The 19537-nt window shown below is 45.4% G+C and overlaps 1 protein-coding gene across 3 annotated transcripts in view; it reads right to left on the bottom strand.

The window, feature by feature from the left end:
• chd6 (chromodomain helicase DNA binding protein 6) overlaps window positions 1-19537 on the bottom strand; it is a 266089-nt gene that overhangs the window by 220179 nt on the left and 26373 nt on the right. For all 3 annotated transcript variants that reach the window (XM_059652680.1, XM_059652681.1, XM_059652682.1), the window contains one exon: window positions 19248-19304. In XM_059652680.1, the coding sequence (XP_059508663.1) occupies window positions 19248-19274 (27 nt within the window). In that variant the 5' untranslated portion in view covers window positions 19275-19304. The remainder of the gene's footprint in view (window positions 1-19247; window positions 19305-19537) is intronic.

The following is a 19537-nucleotide window of genomic DNA, read 5'->3' on the forward strand; positions in this document are numbered from 1 at the left end:
TAACACATGGACTGCACAGCTCAATGAGGAAGCTCATTACCACCTTCTCATCGGGCAGCTAGTGACAAACAATAAATGCTGGCCAACCAGCAACACCCATGTCCCATGTGTGAATAAAAAGAATTATGCTGTGGCCCAGTACTGATCCCTGTGTAACACATCTCGTGGACATCCTGAAAATGTCATCAGAACTTTCCTTCTATTCATTAACCAATCTTTTTACCCATCCTAATGTACTATCTCCAATACCACTGGCTCATATAGTAAGTAACCTTATGTGCTGTATCTCGCCAAATACATTAGACCTACTGGTTCCCCATTATCTAGCCTCTTGTTACTACCTCAAAGAACCGCATCAAATTTATCAGTTCTAAGGAAGGGTCACCAGACCCAACGTATTAACTTTGATTTTTCTTCACAGATGCTGCTGGACCAGCAACTTCCGTATTTGTTCCAAATTTATGATGCATGATCTCCCCACTTGTAAAGCTACGCTGACTTAGGTATCGCCAAACACACTGTCATTACAACCCATGTATCTGCTGTCCATGTCCTTGTAGACTGAAGCAGCTATGCATTTGGAAAATGTTGAATAAGGAGGGTGCATCGCCTAAATGAGATAAGGTGCTAAGCGGTGGCAGCGATATGTTTAACAATGTGATCCCAATCAAGTGGGCTGCTTTGTTGTACTATATTTAAGGGATCTTTTAAGGAAACGGAATGTTGGAGGCTCATGCTCACTAAGTTTCGCATGAACCATTGGGAGCCATACTGATTAAGACACAGCCAGAGTGAGTGAGTTTCTGGGAATTTGAAGCACTGAGAATTCACTACAAATGGTAAGAGATTTTTTTGTATTTTTGTTCTGAAAAAGGTTTACAGTTCGTAAGGAGTACGTTCTATAATAACAAGGACCAGGGAATAAGGGTGGTACAGTAATCAATGTTATTTGATATCAAGCCAAAAAAAAAAGCTTCATTTAAAAGTGGTAAGACACAGGTGAGCTTAAAGCTAGGGTTGTTTGTTGGTTCATTTGCTGAGCTGGCTGGTTTTCATATAAACGTTTCATCTCTTTTGTAGGCAACGCTGTTCAGTGGCATTTTCAGTGCCGTATAGCCTCTGTTGAAACACTGTCCTTGTGTCCTGCCCTGAATTTGTATGGTCCGGTTTGTCATGATGAACCATCTCGTTTCCAGTTTTATGCCTTAGTGGTATGTAGATGGGGTTTATTTCAACATGTTTGTTAATTGCATCAGTGGTTCAAAACCAGGCCTCCGAGAAATCTTGTGCTTGTCTTCGTCTCACTTGTCCTAGTACTGTAACTTTTTCCCAGTCAAATTAATGTCCTTTTCTGTGGGAGTGAATTTAAATGACGGCGAGTTGGTCACACCCTTTTGCTGCGAGGTGGTGTTCACGTATCCTGGTGGCGAGTTTCCTACCCATCTGTGCTACGCAGTGTTTCTGACAGTTGCTGCACGAGATTTTGTATACATTTGTCCTGTTAATTGTGGGTATGGGGTCTTTCATCTTTGAGTGTAACTGGCGAAGTGTGGCTATTGGTTTGTGTGCTATCCTTATTTCAAGAGGTCATAGGTGTCTTGCAGTCAGTTCTGATGTGCTTCTAACGTAGGGTAGGGTGGCCAGCGTTTGCGTGAAAACCGGTCAGCTCGGCTAGCCAAACAATTCCAACCGCAACCCAAGCTACACAGCGTTATTAAAACATTGAGCTTAAAGCTATGTTGTGCTCTTCTTTCTCCAGTGGCAGAATGGGAACATTTCCTGCATAGCGTCAGGGTGTCCAGGAAGCAACACCAGCTGCAGCTCCTGCAAGACCAGGTTTCCAAGATAGATTGGCACCTAAGTATTTTATGGAGCATCCATGAGATGGAAAGTGAAGTGGTTAGCACAAAGACAGGTGGTCATTAAAATAACTCCACAGAGGCTGGTATCCTGTCACCAAGTCACCCTTTACACATGCATAGAACTTGACACTGGTCCAGCTTCCTCAGAGTGAGCAGGACGCCTGACATTCCTGTTTATGTCTGTCAGCCAGGGATCCCTGATTGGGGCTGTTAATCTGATCCAATCAAGCAATTCATATTCTGAGGGGTTCCCGGGCTGATCTCATTACAATCACTACCAACACACTGCAGGCTACAACTCCACGGGTGGGAAGGGACTGAGACCACAGCATGAGAACAAAAAAAATGCCATAAAATCACAGTGGGTCAATCAGTATTCATGGAAAGAGAGCAAGCTAACATTTCAAGTCTAGCTGACTCTTCAGAGACTACAGGATGGTACATTTCCTCCTTGATGCTAGGGTCAAGGAAATCTCCAAGTGGCCACAGGACATTCTGAAGGGAGAGGGTTAATAGCCAGTGGTCACAGTTCACATTGGTACAAACTATCCAAGTTAACAAAAGGGGATGAGGTTCTAACAGCAGAATATAAGGAGTTAGGAAGCAAGTTGAAAAGTAGGACTTCAAAAAGGTAGTGATCTCGGAGTTACTAGCAATGTCACATGCTAGTCAGAGTGGAAATAGCAGGATTATTCGTATGAATGTGTGGCTGAAGAAATGTGCAAGGGGGAGGATTTCAGATTCTTTAAGACATTGGGACCGGTTCTGGAGCAAGGTGGGACCAGTACAAATAGGACGGGTTACACATGCGACGGACTGAAACTGATGTCCTGCGAGAATATTTATTACAATGATTGGGAAGGCTTTAAATTAAAACTGCAGGGGGAAGGGGCCAATGCAACAAGTCAGGAGGAGGAGAATCAAAGTCTAGAACATCAGTCAGAAAGGGAAATAAGCAAAGTAACAGGTTGAGAAATCAAGGACCAGGATTAAGCAGGACTCAATGGATGAAAATAGTGGGAACAGAACAAGAATTGCTAAGATAACAAGCCTTAAGGGTGTTGTATTTTAATACATGGAGCATTTGCAATAAAGTGGATGAATTAATCAAGCAAACAGACGAAAATGGGTATGATACAGCCAGAATTACAGACACATGGAAACTGAAAATCTCGTATACAGGAAGGACAGACAGGAAGAAACAGGCTGTGGGGTTGCATTGCTGGTTAAAGAGGAAATTAATGCAATATTGAGGAAAGGCATTCACTCCAGCGATATGGAATCTGTACGGGCAGAGCTGAGAAATATCAATAGTCAAAAAATCTTAGTGAGAATTGTATGTAGACCCCAATCTGTTGAGAATGGCATTAAACAAGAAATTAGAGATGCATGCAGAAGTAGAATGTCTGCAATGATAGGTGACTTTAATCTGCATATAGATTTGGTAAATCAAAATAGTCACAATACCATGCAGGAGAAATTTCTTGAATGTATATGAATGGTTTTCTGGACCAACACTTTAAGGAACCAACTACAGAACAGGTCATTCCAGCAGGGTACTGGTTAATACATGAGAAGTTGTTGGCGGATAGGATCAGGGTAAACCTTAAGGCTTTCTATAGGTCTTTAAGGAATAAAAGAATGATGAAAGAAAGATTAAGATTAGGGCCAATTAAGGGTAGTAGTGGTAAGTTGTGTGTGGAGTCAGATGAGATAGGGGAAGCGCTAAATGAATATTTTTCAACAGTATTCACTCTAGAAAACGACAATGTTGTCGAGGAGAATACTGAGATACAGGCTACTAGACTAGGTGGGATTGAGGTTCACAAGGAAGAGGTATTAGAAATCCCACAGAGGGTGAACATAGATAAGTCCCTGGGCCGGATGGGATTTATCCTAGGATCCTCTGGGAAGCCAGGGAGGAGATTGCCGAGCCTTTGGCATTGATCTTTAACTTGTCATTGTCTACAGGAATAGTGCCAGATGACTGGAAGATAGCAAATGTGGTTCCCCTGTTCAAGAAGGGGAGTAGAGACAACCCTGGTAATTATAGACCAGTGAGTCTTACCTCAGTTGTTGGTAAAGTGTTGGAAAAGGTTATAAGGGATAGGATTTATAATCATCTAGAAAAGAATAAATTGATTAGGGATAGTCAGCACAGTTTTGTGAAGGGAAGGTCGTGCCTCACAAACCTTACTGAGTTCTTTGAGAAGGTGACCAAACTGGTAGATGAGAGTAAACCGGTTGATGTGGTGTATATGGATTTCAGCAAGGCGTTCGATAAGGTTCCCCACAGTAGGCTATTGTACAAAATCCGGAGGAATGGAATTGTGGGAGATATAGCAGTTTGGATCGGAAATTGGTTTGCTGAAAGAAGACAGAGGGTGGTAGTTGATGGGAAATGTTCATCCTGGAGACCAGTTACTAGTGGTGTACCACAAGGCTCGGTGTTGGGTCCACTACTGTTTGTCATTTTTATAAATGACCTGGATGAGGGCGTAGAAGGATGGGTTAGTAAATTTGCAGACAACGCTAAGGTCGGTGGAGTTGTGGATAGTGACGAAGAATGCGGTAGGTTGCAGACAGACATAGATAAGCTGCAGAGCTGGGATGAGAGGTGGCAAATGGAGTTTAATGCAGACAAGTGTGAGGTGATGCACTTTGGTTGGATGAACCGGAAGGCAAAGTACTGGGCTAATGGTAAGATTCTTAGCAGTGTAGATGAGCAGAGAGATCTCGGTGTCCATGTGCACAGATCCCTGAAAGTTGCCACCCAGGTTGACAGGGCTGTTAAGAAGGCATGCAGTGTTTTAGCTTTGATTAATAGAGGGATCGTGTTCCGGAACCAAGAGGTTACGGTGAAGCTGTACAAAACTCTGGTGCGGCTGCACTTGGAGTATTGTGTACAGTTCTGGTCACCGCATTATAAGGAGGATATGGAAGCTTTGGAAAGGGTGCAGAGGAGATTTACTAGGATGTTGCCTGGTATGGAGGGAAGGTCTTACGAGGAAAGGCTGAGGGACTTGAGGCTGTTTTCATTAGTGAGAAGAAGGTTGAGAGGTGACTTAATTGAAACATATAAAATAATCAGAGGGTTAGATAGGGTGGATAGGGAGAGCCTTTTTCCTAGGATGGTGACAGCGAGCACGAGGGGGCATAGCTTTAAATTGAGGGGTGAAAAATATAGGACAGATGTCAGAGGTAGTTTCTTTACTCAGTAGTAAGGGAATGGAACGCTTTGCCTGCAATGGTAGTAGATTCGCCAATTTTAGGTACATTTAAGTCGTCATTGGACAAGCATATGGACGTACATGGAATAGTGTAGGTTAGATGGGCTTCAGATCGGTATGACAGGTCGGCACAACATCGAGGGCCGAAGGGCCTGTACTGTGCTGTCATGTTCTATGTTCTATATAATAAGAAATAATTGACAATCCAGCTGTGCACGGCCCTTGGAGATAAGTGGCCATAATACGATAGAATTCGTCGCCTCAAGATTGACATGGTTGATTCCAAGACTGGGAGTGTGAATCTAAATAGAGCAAAGAAACTATCTTTGCAATGGGGCATATGCTAGCTATGACAGTTTGGGGAACATTTCTTCAAAAGGATGATGCTGGAAAGGCAATGGCAAACATTCAAAATGCACTTGGGGTGAACTGAAACAATTGTTCATTCCCGTTTGACATAAAAGCTTAACAGGAAAGGAGGCCAAACTACGGCTCACAATGGAAATGAGAGGTAGTACAAAATTCAAGAAAGGCATACAAATTGGTCAGAAATAAAACAGCAGATCTGAGGAGAGAACAGTTTAGAATTGAGAAAAGGAGGTCAAAGTGATTGATTAATAAAGAGAAAAGAGAGTAAGGTGTGGGGAAGATAAAAACTGACTAAAAAATTTATAAAGGTATGTGAAGAGAAAAAGGTTGGTGAAAACAAATGTAGGTCCCTTACAGTCGGAAACATGGGAACATAATGGGGAACAAAGGAGCTGGCCAATTAAATTCATACTTTGGCTCCGTGTTCACAAAGGAGGACACCAATAATACACCAAAAAAACCTGGGGAACATAGGTTCTAGTGAGGGGGAAGTACTGAAGTATTAGTAGGGAAATGCTGTTGGAAAATTGACGGGATCGAAGACCAATAAATCTCCAGGCCCTGAATCTATATTCAAGTACTTAAGGGAGTGATCCCAGATATAAGGCATGCATTGGTGGTCATCTTCCACAGATGCCTACAGATTGGAGGATAGCTAACGTAACCCCTCTGCTTAAGGAGGGAGACAGAGAGTGAACTGGGAACTATAGATCTGTTGGCCTGACATTGTTATTGGAGAAGAGTCCATTATAATATATTTTAAACGGCTGGGCCTTTGAAAAGGTATGGCAGGGTCAGACAGTCAGCATGGGTTAATAAAAGGGAAATCATGCTTTACAAATCTACTGGAATTCTTTGAGCATGGAAACTAGAAGAGTTGATGAGGGGGAGTCAGTGGACATGGTTTATTTGGACAAAGTCACACATCAGAGATTAGTCTGTAAAATTGGGGCAGTGTTGTGTTGGACAGAAAACAATGGTAGACAGGAAACAGTCGAAATAAACAGGTCTTTTCCAAATGGCAGACAGTGACTAATGGGGTACTGAAGGGCTCGGAGCTGAGACACCAGTTATTCACAACGTACATTAATAATTTAGATGAGGGTACTTAATGCAAGCTTGCAGATAACTCAAAGCTGGGTGAGGGTGCGCTGCAAGGAGGATGCAGATAGTGTCATATGAACAGGCTGAGCGAGTAGGCTAATTCACTGCAGAATAAACTTGAGGTTATCCACTTTGGTAGCAAAATAGTACAACAGATTTTCTGAATGGCCATAAACTAAGGGGGAAATATGTGCAACAAGACCTGGACGCCCTCATAGACTATGCAGCTTTGGTCTCCTTCCCAAGGATGGATGATCTTGCTATCAAAGCTGTGCAGCATGGGATCACCAAATTGCTTCCTGGGATGAAGTGACACACAATGAAAATTCAGTGGATTTTATATTTCGTGGAGTTCTGAAGAATTGGGTGGTGGTGACTGCAGGGGGTGGGGGAAGGAGAGAACAAGATCTCATAGAGATGAACAAAATTCTAATAAGGACTTTACAGGTTAAGAATAGAGGGAAAACCATTTCAAACGGAGATAAGAAGAAATTTCTTCAACCAGTGATTGGTAAGCTTATACAAGTTGCTAAGCTGCTACTACAGAAAGCAGCTTAGGACAAAGCTGTATAATTTCAAGGAGGAATTGGATACAACACTTGGGGCTAAACAGGTCAGAGAATATGGGTGAACAGTGGGGACAGCTTGAGTTGGATGGTGCCATTATCATAATAAATGGTGAAGGTGGCTCCAAAAGGCCAAAATGACCTACTGCTGTTTCTATTTTCTGTGATTCTGTATCCTGGATGGTGTTATGATCAATAAGTGTGATTGGAGCTGCACTCATGCAGATAAAGGAGGCAGCATTCCATTCTACTAATGAATTGTATCCTGTAGATAGTGGGCAGGCTTTCCAGAGTGAAGTTACTCGCTGCAGGATTCTTAGCTTCTGAACTGCTCTTGTAGCCACTGTAATCATATGGCTGGATGCATTCAGTTTCTCATCAATAGTAATCCCCAGGATATTAACCTTTATAAATTCAGTGATGGTAAAGCCATTAAAAATCAATGGACAATGGTCAGATTGTCTCGAGAGTTGGCACGCATGTTACTTGCCACATGTCAGCCTAAATTTGGGTATTGTCCCAGCCCTGCTGCATTTGGAGTGATTCAGTCTCTGAAGAGTCATGAATGCTGCTGAATATTGTACAATTATCAGCAACCATCCCCACATTTGACCTTATGGTAAATGGAAGGTCATTGATGAAGCAGCTGAAGATGGTTCGGCTGAGGACGCTACCCTGAGGACCTCCTGCAGAGATGTCCTGGAGCTGAGAAGACCAATCTCCAAATACCACAGCCAGGTGCCAGGTATGACTCCAGCCAGAGAATTTTTCTCCTAATTTCCATCGACTCTAGTTCTGCAACAGCTTCTTGATACCACATTCAGCCAAATGAGGCCTTGACATCAGGGGAAGTCACTCTCACATCCCCTCTTGAATTCAGTTCACGTTTGGACCAAGGATATAATGAATTGAGTGGCCGTGACATAAACATTTTACGATATGCTTTGTACGTCTTCATACCAATGAAGAGTTTTCCCCAGATTCTGAATAAGCTAATAATTTCAGAGTCACTCAAACTTATAGAATGGCAGCAGAGTCTTGAGGGTTAGAATGGCCGACTCCTAATTTGTATTTCTGAATGCACGTGAAGTCAAATTCCCATCCAAAACCTGTCCTGCTCTCTTCTCATAGAATCTACTGCGGAGCTTTTGTCACCTGCCACAATACCTTATGGTTTACTGCCAAATTCTGTCTAAGAATGATGCAGTGAAGTGCTTTTGATACGGGTACTACATAATTCAAGTTGTTGTTCACACATTCATGGTGCAGGTAATACAATTTTACCAGCAGGTCATGTGCTACAGATAAGAGATTAACAACAGGTGCTTACATTAGCTAAATATAAATCTCCAGGTTAAATATGACATCAAAAACTTGATCGTCTTTGACTGAATTCCCAGGAAATGTTCACACACTTTAACAGTTAGGTGTCATTTACAGAACAATCCAACACTGACAAATGGTAAGAAAATCCTTCCCCAAAGTAAAAAATGCACATAGTATCCCATTCAGATGGTATAGAACATAGGAAAGTACAGCACAGTACAGGCCCTTCGGCCCACGATGTTGTGCTGTGGAATAATCCAAACCCAAAAATAAAGTAACCTAACCTACATTCCCCTCAATTCATTGCTGTCCACGTGCATGTCCAGCAGTTGCTTAAATGTCATTAATGACTCTGCTTCCACGACTACCATGGTAAACTATTCCATGCGCTCACAACTCTCTGGGTGAAGAACCTCCCTCTGACGTCTCCTCTATACCTTCCTCCTAACATCTTAAAACTATGACCCCTCGTGGCAGTCAATCCTGCCATGGGGAAAATTCTCTGGCTATCGACTCTATCAATGCCTCTCATTACCTTGTATACCTCGATCAGGTCACCTCTCTTCCTCCTTCTCTCCAGAGAGAAAAGTCTGAGCTCAGTCAACCGCTCCTCATAAGACAAGCCCTCCAGTCCGGGCAGCATCCTGGTAAACCTCCTTTGCACCCTCTCCAAAGCCTCCACGTCTTTCCTATGATAGGGCGACCAGAACTGGACACAATATTACAAGTGTGGTCTCACCAGGGTTTAGTAGAGCTGCAGCATAACCTCACGGCTGTTAAACTCTATCCCCCTGTTAATGAAAGCCAAAACACCATATGCTTTCTTAACAACTTTATCCACCTGGGTGGCAACTTTGAGGGAGCCATGCACTTGAACACCAAGATCCTGCTGTTCCTCCACACTGCTGAGAATCCTGCCTTTAATCCTATATTCAGCATTTGAATTTGACCTTCCAAAAGGCATCACTTTGCATTTATCCAGGTTGATCTCCATCTGTCTCGATCTGTTCAAGCCTGTTTCCCTGCTCCACAAAGTTCTCATTCACAACAAGGTCCCTTTCCTTAGTGAAAACCGAAGCAAAATCTCATTTAGGGCATCCCCTATCTGCTCAGACTCCATGCACAAGTTCCCTACGCTATCCCTGATTGGTCCTACCTTCTCCCTGATCATTCTCTTATTCCTCATGTATGAGTAAAATGCCTTCGGGTTCTCCCTAATCCTTCCTGCCAAGCCTTTTTCCTGCCTCCTCCTGGCCCCCCTCAGTCCACTTTGAGCTCCTTCCGAGCAAGCCTGTAATCCTCTAAAGCTGTGCTAGACCCTTACTTCCTCCACCTTACGTACGCTGCCTTTTTCTTTTTGACAAGAAGCACCTCTGTACCCGTCATCCAAGGCTCCTTAATCTTACCCCTTCTTACCTGCCTCAGAGGAACAAATTTATACATAACTCGCAACAACTGCTCCTTAAACAGCATCCACATGTCTGCTGTGTATGTTCACTCCTTCATGTGAAACTAATCAATGCAGATCAGAAACGACCAAAGGTCAGTCTGAGGATGGTCCTTTCAACCCGAAATGTTAACTGATTTCTCTTCACAGATGCTGCCAGACCTGTTGAGCTTTTCCAGCAACTTCTGCTTTTGATTTCCAGCATCCGCAGTTCTTTTGGTTTATATTTAAAGGTCAGTTCATGGTCTGGTGATTTAGCAGAGTTCATGCAGGTTCACAGTCAGAGTAATCAAATTGGCTTTGTCCCAGAAATAAACTGGTATCATACAGCATCCTTAATTTAGGAAAAATTCCCTTGCATCACTGGGGGCAATGAAAACCTGGCAACAAATTACCAGAAGTAGCAGTGCTGGTGACCAGCAGGAAGGTGGCAGATATCAAGAGTATAGTAAAAGGGGAACGAGGAACAAGAAACAAGAGGTTTAGAATAGAATTGCAGAGCTCAGCGTTGAAGTCTGTAAAGGCATAGTTCCCAGTGGCAGGTGGTAAGGGAGTATGTGTTGCAGAAATGCAAGCGGTCAAGATTTTTTTTAACTCCTATTACCAGAATTGTGCATTAGGAAGTAGGTTTTAAAGTGAAAATTAGGATTAGCTGCGATCTGTGAAGGGACTTCGAGGAAGTTCAGAGACCTTTATGGAAGTTAAAATTTAGGAAAACTAAAAAATTTCTAATAATAAAGGATGCTACTTTGGAAGCTCCAGGGAACATAATTCACTGCTGTCTTCCTGATTAGATTACAAGATAAGCAAATAAATGCAGCTCAGATATTTTACCGTGAAGAGGATCAGTGGAGGCTCTGGGATACAACACACTGCCTAGTATGGCACTGCAAGAGGCAGGTCACCCATAACAACATCACTTGTATGATACTTTCACACAGATTTACAATGTTAATCACCTGTACACATTCGCAGCTGGGAATATAGCTGTCAAAATAGAGCAAGGTATAGGAGATAAAAAGACATCAAATCCCTAAAAAATGTCACAGACAGACAGAGAGTCGATTAAATTCTCAGATATTTGGTCCATGACGACAGCACAGGAATTGGTCTGTGATTTTGCTTTTCTGAAGTTACACAGATGCACCATTCTTCTGAGATAATAAGGTGTAGAGCTGGATGAACACAACAGGCCAAGCAGCAGAGGAGCAGGAAAGCTGACATTTCGGGCCTAGACCCTTCTTCATAAAACTCTTCCTGGAGAAGGATCTAGGCTCGAAATGTCAGCTTTCCTGTTCCTCTGATGCTGCTTGGCCTGCTGTGTTCGTCCAACTGTACACCTTATCTCAGATTCTCCAGCATCTGCAGTTCCTACTATCTCTGCTCCATTCTTCTCTCTCAGATTGCGAAAGATAATTTTCAAGAACAACTTGTCGATTTTGTCAACTGAATTTAAGTCTATACAGATAGAGGGCATTGATTATGTACGGTTACCCTAAGGCTGTTGGGGTGTTCCTGCCTCTGAGATGGGAGAACCAGGTTCAAGGCCCACCTAGGTTTGTAATATATCTCTGAACAGGTTAATTCATAAAAAACAACAAACATCCAGGGCTAGATAATAAAATGTGAGGCTGGATGAACACAGCAGGCCAAGCAGCATCTCAGGAGCACAAAAGCTGACGTTTCGGGCCTAGACCCTTCATCAGAGAGGGGGATGGGGGGAGGGAACTGGAATAAATAGGGAGAGAGGGGGAGGCGGACCGAAGATGGAGAGTAAAGAAGATAGGTGGAGAGGGTGTAGGTGGGGAGGTAGGGAGGGGATAGGTCAGTCCAGGGAAGACGGACAGGTCAAGGAGGTGGGATGAGGTTAGTAGGTAGCTGGGGGTGCGGCTTGGGGTGGGAGGAAGGGATGGGTGAGAGGAAGAACCGGTTAGGGAGGCAGAGACAGGTTGGACTGGTTTTGGGATGCAGTGGGTAGAGGGGAAGAGCTGGGCTGGTTGTGTGGTGCAGTGGGGGGAGGGGATGAACTGGGCTGGTTGAGGGATGCAGTGGGGGAAGGGGAGATTTTGAAACTGGTGAAGTCCACATTGATACCATATGGCTGCAGGGTTCCCAGGCGGAATATGAGTTGCTGTTCCTGCAACCTTCGGGTGGCATCATTGTGGCAGTGCAGGAGGCCCATGATGGACATGTCATCAAGAGAATGGGAGGGGGAGTGGAAATGGTTTGCGACTGGGAGGTGCAGTTGTTTGTTGCGAACTGAGCGGAGGTGTTCTGCAAAGCGGTCCCCAAGCCTCCGCTTGGTTTCCCCAATGTAGAGAAAGCCGCACCGGGTACAGTGGATGCAGTATACCACATTGGCAGATGTGCAGGTGAACCTCTGCTTAATGTGGAATGTCATCTTGGGGCCTGGGATGGGGGTGAGGGAGGAGGTGTGGGGACAAGTGTAGCATTTCCTGCGGTTGCAGGGGAAGGTGCCGGGTGTGGTGGGGTTGGAGGGCAGTGTGGAGCGAACAAGGGAGTCACGGAGAGAGTGGTCTCTCCGGAAAGCAGACAGGGGTGGGGATGGAAAAATGTCTTGGGTGGTGGGGTCGGATTGTAAATGGCGGAAGTGTCGGAGGATAATGCGTTGTATCCGGAGGTTGGTAGGGTGGTGTGTGAGAACGAGGGGGATCCTCTTGGGGCGGTTGTGGCGGGGGCGGGGTGTGAGGGATGTGTCGCGGGAAATGCGGGAGACACGGTCAAGGGCGTTCTCAATCACCGTGGGGGGGAAGTTGCGGTCCTTAAAGAACTTGGACATCTGGGATGTGCGGGAGTGGAATGTCTTATCGTGGGAGCAGATGCGGCGGAGGCGGAGGAATTGGGAATAGGGGATGGAATTTTTGCAGGAGGGTGGGTGGGAGGAGGTGTATTCTAGGTAGCTGTGGGAGTCGGTGGGCTTGTAATGGACATCAGTTACAAGCTGATTGCCTGAGATGGAGACTGAGAGGTCCAGGAAGGTGAGGGATGTGCTGGAGATGGCCCAGGTGAACTGAAGGTTGGGGTGGAAGGTGTTGGTGAAGTGGATGAACTGTTCGAGCTCCTCTGGGGAGCAAGAGGCGGCGCCGATACAGTCATCAATGTACCGGAGGAAGAGGTGGGGTTTGGGGCCTGTGTAGGTGCGGAAGATGGACTGTTCCACGTAACCTACAAAGAGGCAGGCATAGCTGGGGCCCATGCGGGTGCCCATGGCCACCCCCTTAGTCTGTAGGAAGTGGGAGGAGTCAAAAGAGAAGTTGTTGAGTGTGAGGACGAGTTCCGCTAGGCGGATGAGAGTGTCGGTGGAGGGGGCCTGGTCGGGCCTGCGGGACAGGAAGAAGCGGAGGGCCTTGAGGCCATCTCCATGCGGAATGCAGGTGTACAGGGACTGGACGTCCATGGTGAATATGAGGTGTTGGGGGCCAGGGAATTGGAAGTCCTGGAGGAGGTGGAGGGCGTGGGTGGTGTCACGGACATAGGTGGGGAGTTCCTGGACCAAAGGGGAGAAAATGGAGTCCAGATAGGTGGAGATGAGTTCGGTGGGGCAGGAGCAGGCTGAGACGATGGGTCGACCAGGGCAGGCAGGTTTGTGGATTTTGGGAAGGAGATAGAAACGGGCCGTGCGGGGTTGGGGAACAATGAGGTTGGAGGCTGTGGGTGGGAGGTTCCCTGAGGTGATGAGGTCATGAATGGTGTTGGAGATGATGGTTTGGTGCTCGGGTGTGGGGTCATGATCGAGGAGGCGGTAGGAGGTGGTGTCGGAGAGTTGGCGTCTGGCCTCGGCGATGTAGAGGTCAGTACGCCATACTACCACTGCGCCACCCTTGTCTGCGGGTTTGATGGTGAGGTTGGGGTTGGAGCGGAGGGAGCGGAGGGCTGCCCGTTCTGCGGGGGAGAGGTTGGAGTGGGTGAGAGGGGTGGAGAGGTTGAGGCGGTTAATGTCTCGACGGCAGTTGGAGATGAAGAGGTCGAGGGAGGGTAGGAGGCCTGGGGGTGGTGTCCAGGAGGAGGACTTGTGTTGGAAGCGGGTGAAGGGGTCAGTGGAACCACCCACGCCCTCCACCTCCTCCAGGACTTCCAATTCCCTGGCCCCCAACACCTCATATTCACCATGGACGTCCAGTCCCTGTACACCTGCATTCCGCATGGAGATGGCCTCAAGGCCCTCCGCTTCTTCCTGTCCCGCAGGCCCGACCAGGCCCCCTCCACCGACACTCTCATCCGCCTAGCGGAACTCGTCCTCACACTCAACAACTTCTCTTTTGACTCCTCCCACTTCCTACAGACTAAGGGGGTGGCCATGGGCACCCGCATGGGCCCCAGCTATGCCTGCCTCTTTGTAGGTTACGTGGAACAGTCCATCTTCCGCACCTACACAGGCCCCAAACCCCACCTCTTCCTCCGGTACATTGATGACTGTATCGGCGCCGCCTCTTGCTCCCCAGAGGAGCTCGAACAGTTCATCCACTTCACCAACACCTTCCACCCCAACCTTCAGTTCACCTGGGCCATCTCCAGCACATCCCTCACCTTCCTGGACCTCTCAGTCTCCATCTCAGGCAATCAGCTTGTAACTGATGTCCATTACAAGCCCACCGACTCCCACAGCTACCTAGAATACACCTCCTCCCACCCACCCTCCTGCAAAAATTCCATCCCCTATTCCCAATTCCTCCGCCTCCGCCGCATCTGCTCCCACGATAAGACATTCCACTCCCGCACATCCCAGATGTCCAAGTTCTTTAAGGACCGCAACTTCCCCCCCACGGTGATTGAGAACGCCCTTGACCGTGTCTCCCGCATTTCCCGCGACACATCCCTCACACCCCGCCCCCGCCACAACCGCCCCAAGAGGATCCCCCTCGTTCTCACACACCACCCTACCAACCTCCGGATACAACGCATTATCCTCCGACACTTCCGCCATTTACAATCCGACCCCACCACCCAAGACATTTTTCCATCCCCACCCCTGTCTGCTTTCCGGAGAGACCACTCTCTCCGTGACTCCCTTGTTCGCTCCACACTGCCCTCCAACCCCACCACACCCGGCACCTTCCCCTGCAACCGCAGGAAATGCTACACTTGTCCCCACACCTCCTCCCTCACCCCCATCCCAGGCCCCAAGATGACATTCCACATTAAGCAGAGGTTCACCTGCACATCTGCCAATGTGGTATACTGCATCCACTGTACCCGGTGCGGCTTTCTCTACATTGGGGAAACCAAGCGGAGGCTTGGGGACCGCTTTGCAGAACACCTCCGCTCAGTTCGCAACAAACAACTGCACCTCCCAGTCGCAAACCATTTCCACTCCCCCTCCCATTCTCTTGATGACATGTCCATCATGGGCCTCCTGCACTGCCACAATGATGCCACCCGAAGGTTGCAGGAACAGCAACTCATATTCCGCCTGGGAACCCTGCAGCCATATGGTATCAATGTGGACTTCACCAGTTTCAAAATCTCCCCTTCCCCCACTGCATCCCTCAACCAGCCCAGTTCATCCCCTCCCCCCACTGCACCACACAACCAGCCCAGCTCTTCCCCTCTACCCACTGCATCCCAAAACCAGTCCAACCTGTCTCTGCCTCCCTAACCGGTTCTTCCTCTCACCCATCCCTTCCTCCCACCCCAAGCCGCACCCCCAGCTACCTACTAACCTCATCCCACCTCCTTGACCTGTCCGTCTTCCCTGGACTGACCTATCCCCTCCCTACCTCCCCACCTACACCCTCTCCACCTATCTTCTTTACTCTCCATCTTCGGTCCGCCTCCCCCTCTCTCCCTATTTATTCCAGTTCCCTCCCCCCATCCCCCTCTCTGATGAAGGGTCTAGGCCCGAAACGTCAGCTTTTGTGCTCCTGAGATGCTGCTTGGCCTGCTGTGTTCATCCAGCCTCACATTTTATTATCTTGGAATCTCCAGCATCTGCAGTTCCCATTATCTCTAAACATCCAGGGCTGTCAGTTGTTTAATTGGTTTAATTTAATTTAAATTTGGCTTTACTGCCTTCTCACACTTAAATACACACTTCAAGAGCTTTATAGAAAGGTGCAAGATTGTCCAGGTTGAGGACCCACTTGCCCTGGACACTGCGCAACACATCTAAACATCTAAGAAAAGACTTAAAGAAACATTTACAGAGTCAGGAGATACACTTCAGTGCTATATGCCTCGTAAAGACTGAGTAGAACAGAGCACAGGAATTTAACCCAGCAGCCTAACATTTCTTCCTTGCACCCACAGGTTATCTAATTTATCTCATTGCTGTTTGAGAGAGTTTACTGTGTGTAAACTGTCTGCCGCATTTCTTACATTATTACAGCATTCAATTTTCGAAATGACTATTAATTATGAAGTTCATTCAGACATCCTGAAGTTACAGAAAGCACTATCAATTGCAAATCCTTATTTAACTTCCCAAACTGCACTACTTAGACTTTATTGGAAACACCACTTTCTGCCCATTCCATTGCTGTTGATTCTCCAAATGTCTTCTATCATTTGCTGCACAGTTCACTAATTTCAATACTTCTGTATCATCTTACAATTGCACTGCTTAAATCAAACTCAAAATTACTGATGCATAATGTGAGATCAACAGCCCCTGGGAATGTCACTTCCAGCTCTGCAGGCCAAGCAACACCTGTTTACATTGACCCTTTCTTCCCAATGTTACATTCAACACTTTATTCAAGCTGTTAGAGTTTGTTACCATTTCCCTGATGATTGATCCCCAATCATTACAAATACACCTCCAATGTCTTTTGAATTTAATGTATCACATCATTAATTTAAATCAGTACCTTTAAAAATAAAAACACGATATTTGCCAAACACAACTTGCCTTGCACAAATCAATTTATGCTCAATTACCTCATGCATTTTGAGGTCTTGAACTTATAGATTTGGAGAGTTTACCCAGAGATGCACACTAGACTAACTGTCCGATTGTTAGCTGGTTTACGCCTCTTGCCCTTCAGCTACTCCCTACTGTAAGCGACACAGATGTCCTGAGGAAAAAAAGTGGCCAGATTCTGTGCCATCTCCTCTCATTTCCTTCAAAAGCCAAGGATATAGCACTCGGGGTCAGGTGTTTTATCCAACAGGAGTTCAAATGATATTTAGCTATTTTTTCAACAGCAGGTGAGATATCAGGAGCCAAGCTGTCAAGCTTTGTCCACCAGATGCAGGAATTACCAATGAATAGATCACACAGGATGATAATTTGCAAATGCAACAGATTGTTACTGCGCTCACAGGACTAGCAGTGGTCCTTCTGTAATCTGCCTTGGATACTGCGCACTAGTCTTTTGTGTTGTCAAAACACTAAGATTCGTGTTGTATCCCTTAACTCCATTTGCCAACAACACAGTTTCAACTATGTGTTAAAAATCCCATGTTCAAAAGCAGCATTGGAAAGTCTTTACACCAATGTAATTCCCTGATCCATGATCAAAAATTAACTAGTGACTCATCTCACTACTCTGCAAAGGATTTATATACATGTTTGTACACGTAGTAAGTTACTGCATAAAGTAAACGTTCAAGACCTGATAAGCTCTTATAAAAGCCTAAATCTTTCTTTTAGATAGAACAATAAAGCACAGGATGCTCATTTGGCCCTCCCTACCCAAGCTGATTCTTTGAAAGAACTATTCAATTTGCCCTACTTTCTGCTCTTTCCCAGATCTCTGCAGATACATTTCCTTTTCAAATACAACACATTCCAAATGAGAACAACTTGTTGCTTAAAAATCATCTTTCCTCATTCACCAATTATCTGAAACTTACGTTCTCTGCTAATAGATCCTCCTCCTATCCAGTTTCAGTTCCTTCTTGTCAAAACACCTCAGAGTTCTAAATATTGCTGTTAAATCTGTCATAAGTACAATCTCAGCTTCCCCCATCTTTTCATAGAGCCACAAAGGTCTACAGCACAGAAAAAGGCCCTTTAGCCCAATGAGTCTGCACCAGTCAAAAAACAACCACTTAACTATTCTAATCCCATTTTCCGGCACTTGGTCCACAGCCTTCTATGCTTTGGTATTGCAAATGCACTTCTAAATAATTCTTACATGTAATGAATATTTCCTCTGCCACAATTATAGGAGGGAGTTCCAGATTCACATCACCCTCTGGGTGAAAAAAATTGTCCTTGTATCCACCCCAAATCTACTATGCCTCCCCTTAATTCTCATCAGCTGTAATCAGCCTGAACTGAAGTCCCCTATTCTTGGTCCCTTATTAGTAAATGCCCTTTTCACCTTTTCTGAAGTCTTGACATTCTGTTATTAGTATGGTAGTCAGAACACAATATCACAGTTAAGGCTAAACTAATGTTTTATAGAGGTTCAGCACCATTTCCTTTTTTTATATTCTCTGCATCTAGCTATAAAAGCTCAGGATCCTGCATATTAAGAGAAAATAAACAGCAGCTTTATCTTCCAGTCCTGTCATAATCACACCAACATTTCCACTGTCTCCCTAAGTAAAACAAAAATACTTGTATGCTTAGTGTAGCCGTCAGATATATCAGACAAAGAAACTTCACACCCGAAACCTGCACCAAGTAACAATCCCCTGCAAATCCCATCCTGTACTCCGTCAGAACACTGCAAGTTGTTACCATGGGAAACCAAAAACGCCGTGACAACTGCAATTAGGAGCACAGATAATTATAGAATCATAGAATATTGAATGCAGTAGGCCATTCAGCAAGTGATACTTGCTAGTTCAAGCAGCAAACCAGTTAATCCAACACCCCTGATCTTTTCCCACATTCCTGTAAATTGTTTTTATTCGCTGCCAAAGTTTACTCCTGAATTAGGATCCACCATCTCATAACAGCCAAATAAGTTATTACCATTGTTAGAATAATACACAACAATTAAAAACCCCCAAATTTAACCCCCAATCTGCCTGAGTTACATGATCTTAGTGAGTTGAATCACAACTGGCCTTCACTGCTCTGCTTTGGAAAGACAAAGAAGTAAAGAAAAAAAAACTCCATCAGCCAGGGCCTGGGATCAGATTCCAGCTGCCTATCAAAACCGCTTGCACAGCAGTCAAGTGAAGGGAATAGGATAGAGTGTCTCCATGACGTAACACCCACTTTCCCCACAGGCAACTAGTCCACTGACAGAAACTGCCAAGGCGTACACATGAAGAAAACGGTACCGGAGAGTAACCAGCATGTAGTAAATGCCACAGTGGAAACAAGGCAGTGGAAAAAAGTCAGAAGGCAGGGCCATTTCACAAAAACATAACTGTTAAGTCCTGACATCAAACAGGAAATGGGAGATCAGATTGGTACACTCACCAGTTTTTCTTTCTTCTGTATTTTCATGATCTAGTTTTCATATAGCCAGCTTAGTATCTGCAATGATAGAATTACGTGGATTGTCAGTTAAAGTTATCAGACATATACATAATGAAATAAATTGTTTAATTGCAATTTTCCCATTCGATAGTGATGGTCAATCAAGGAAATAGATAGACCAGATTGCTTGCCCACAGAGCCACCTAGTGTTGCAGCCTACAAATATAGTGAGAGCTGAAAGCAAAATTGAATTATAATGTTATCATAGTAAATTGCTATGTTAAACAATA

The sequence above is a fragment of the Stegostoma tigrinum genome, chromosome 19, assembly GCF_030684315.1.
Source record: "Stegostoma tigrinum isolate sSteTig4 chromosome 19, sSteTig4.hap1, whole genome shotgun sequence".
NCBI classification, from domain to species: Eukaryota; Metazoa; Chordata; class Chondrichthyes; order Orectolobiformes; family Stegostomatidae; genus Stegostoma; species Stegostoma tigrinum.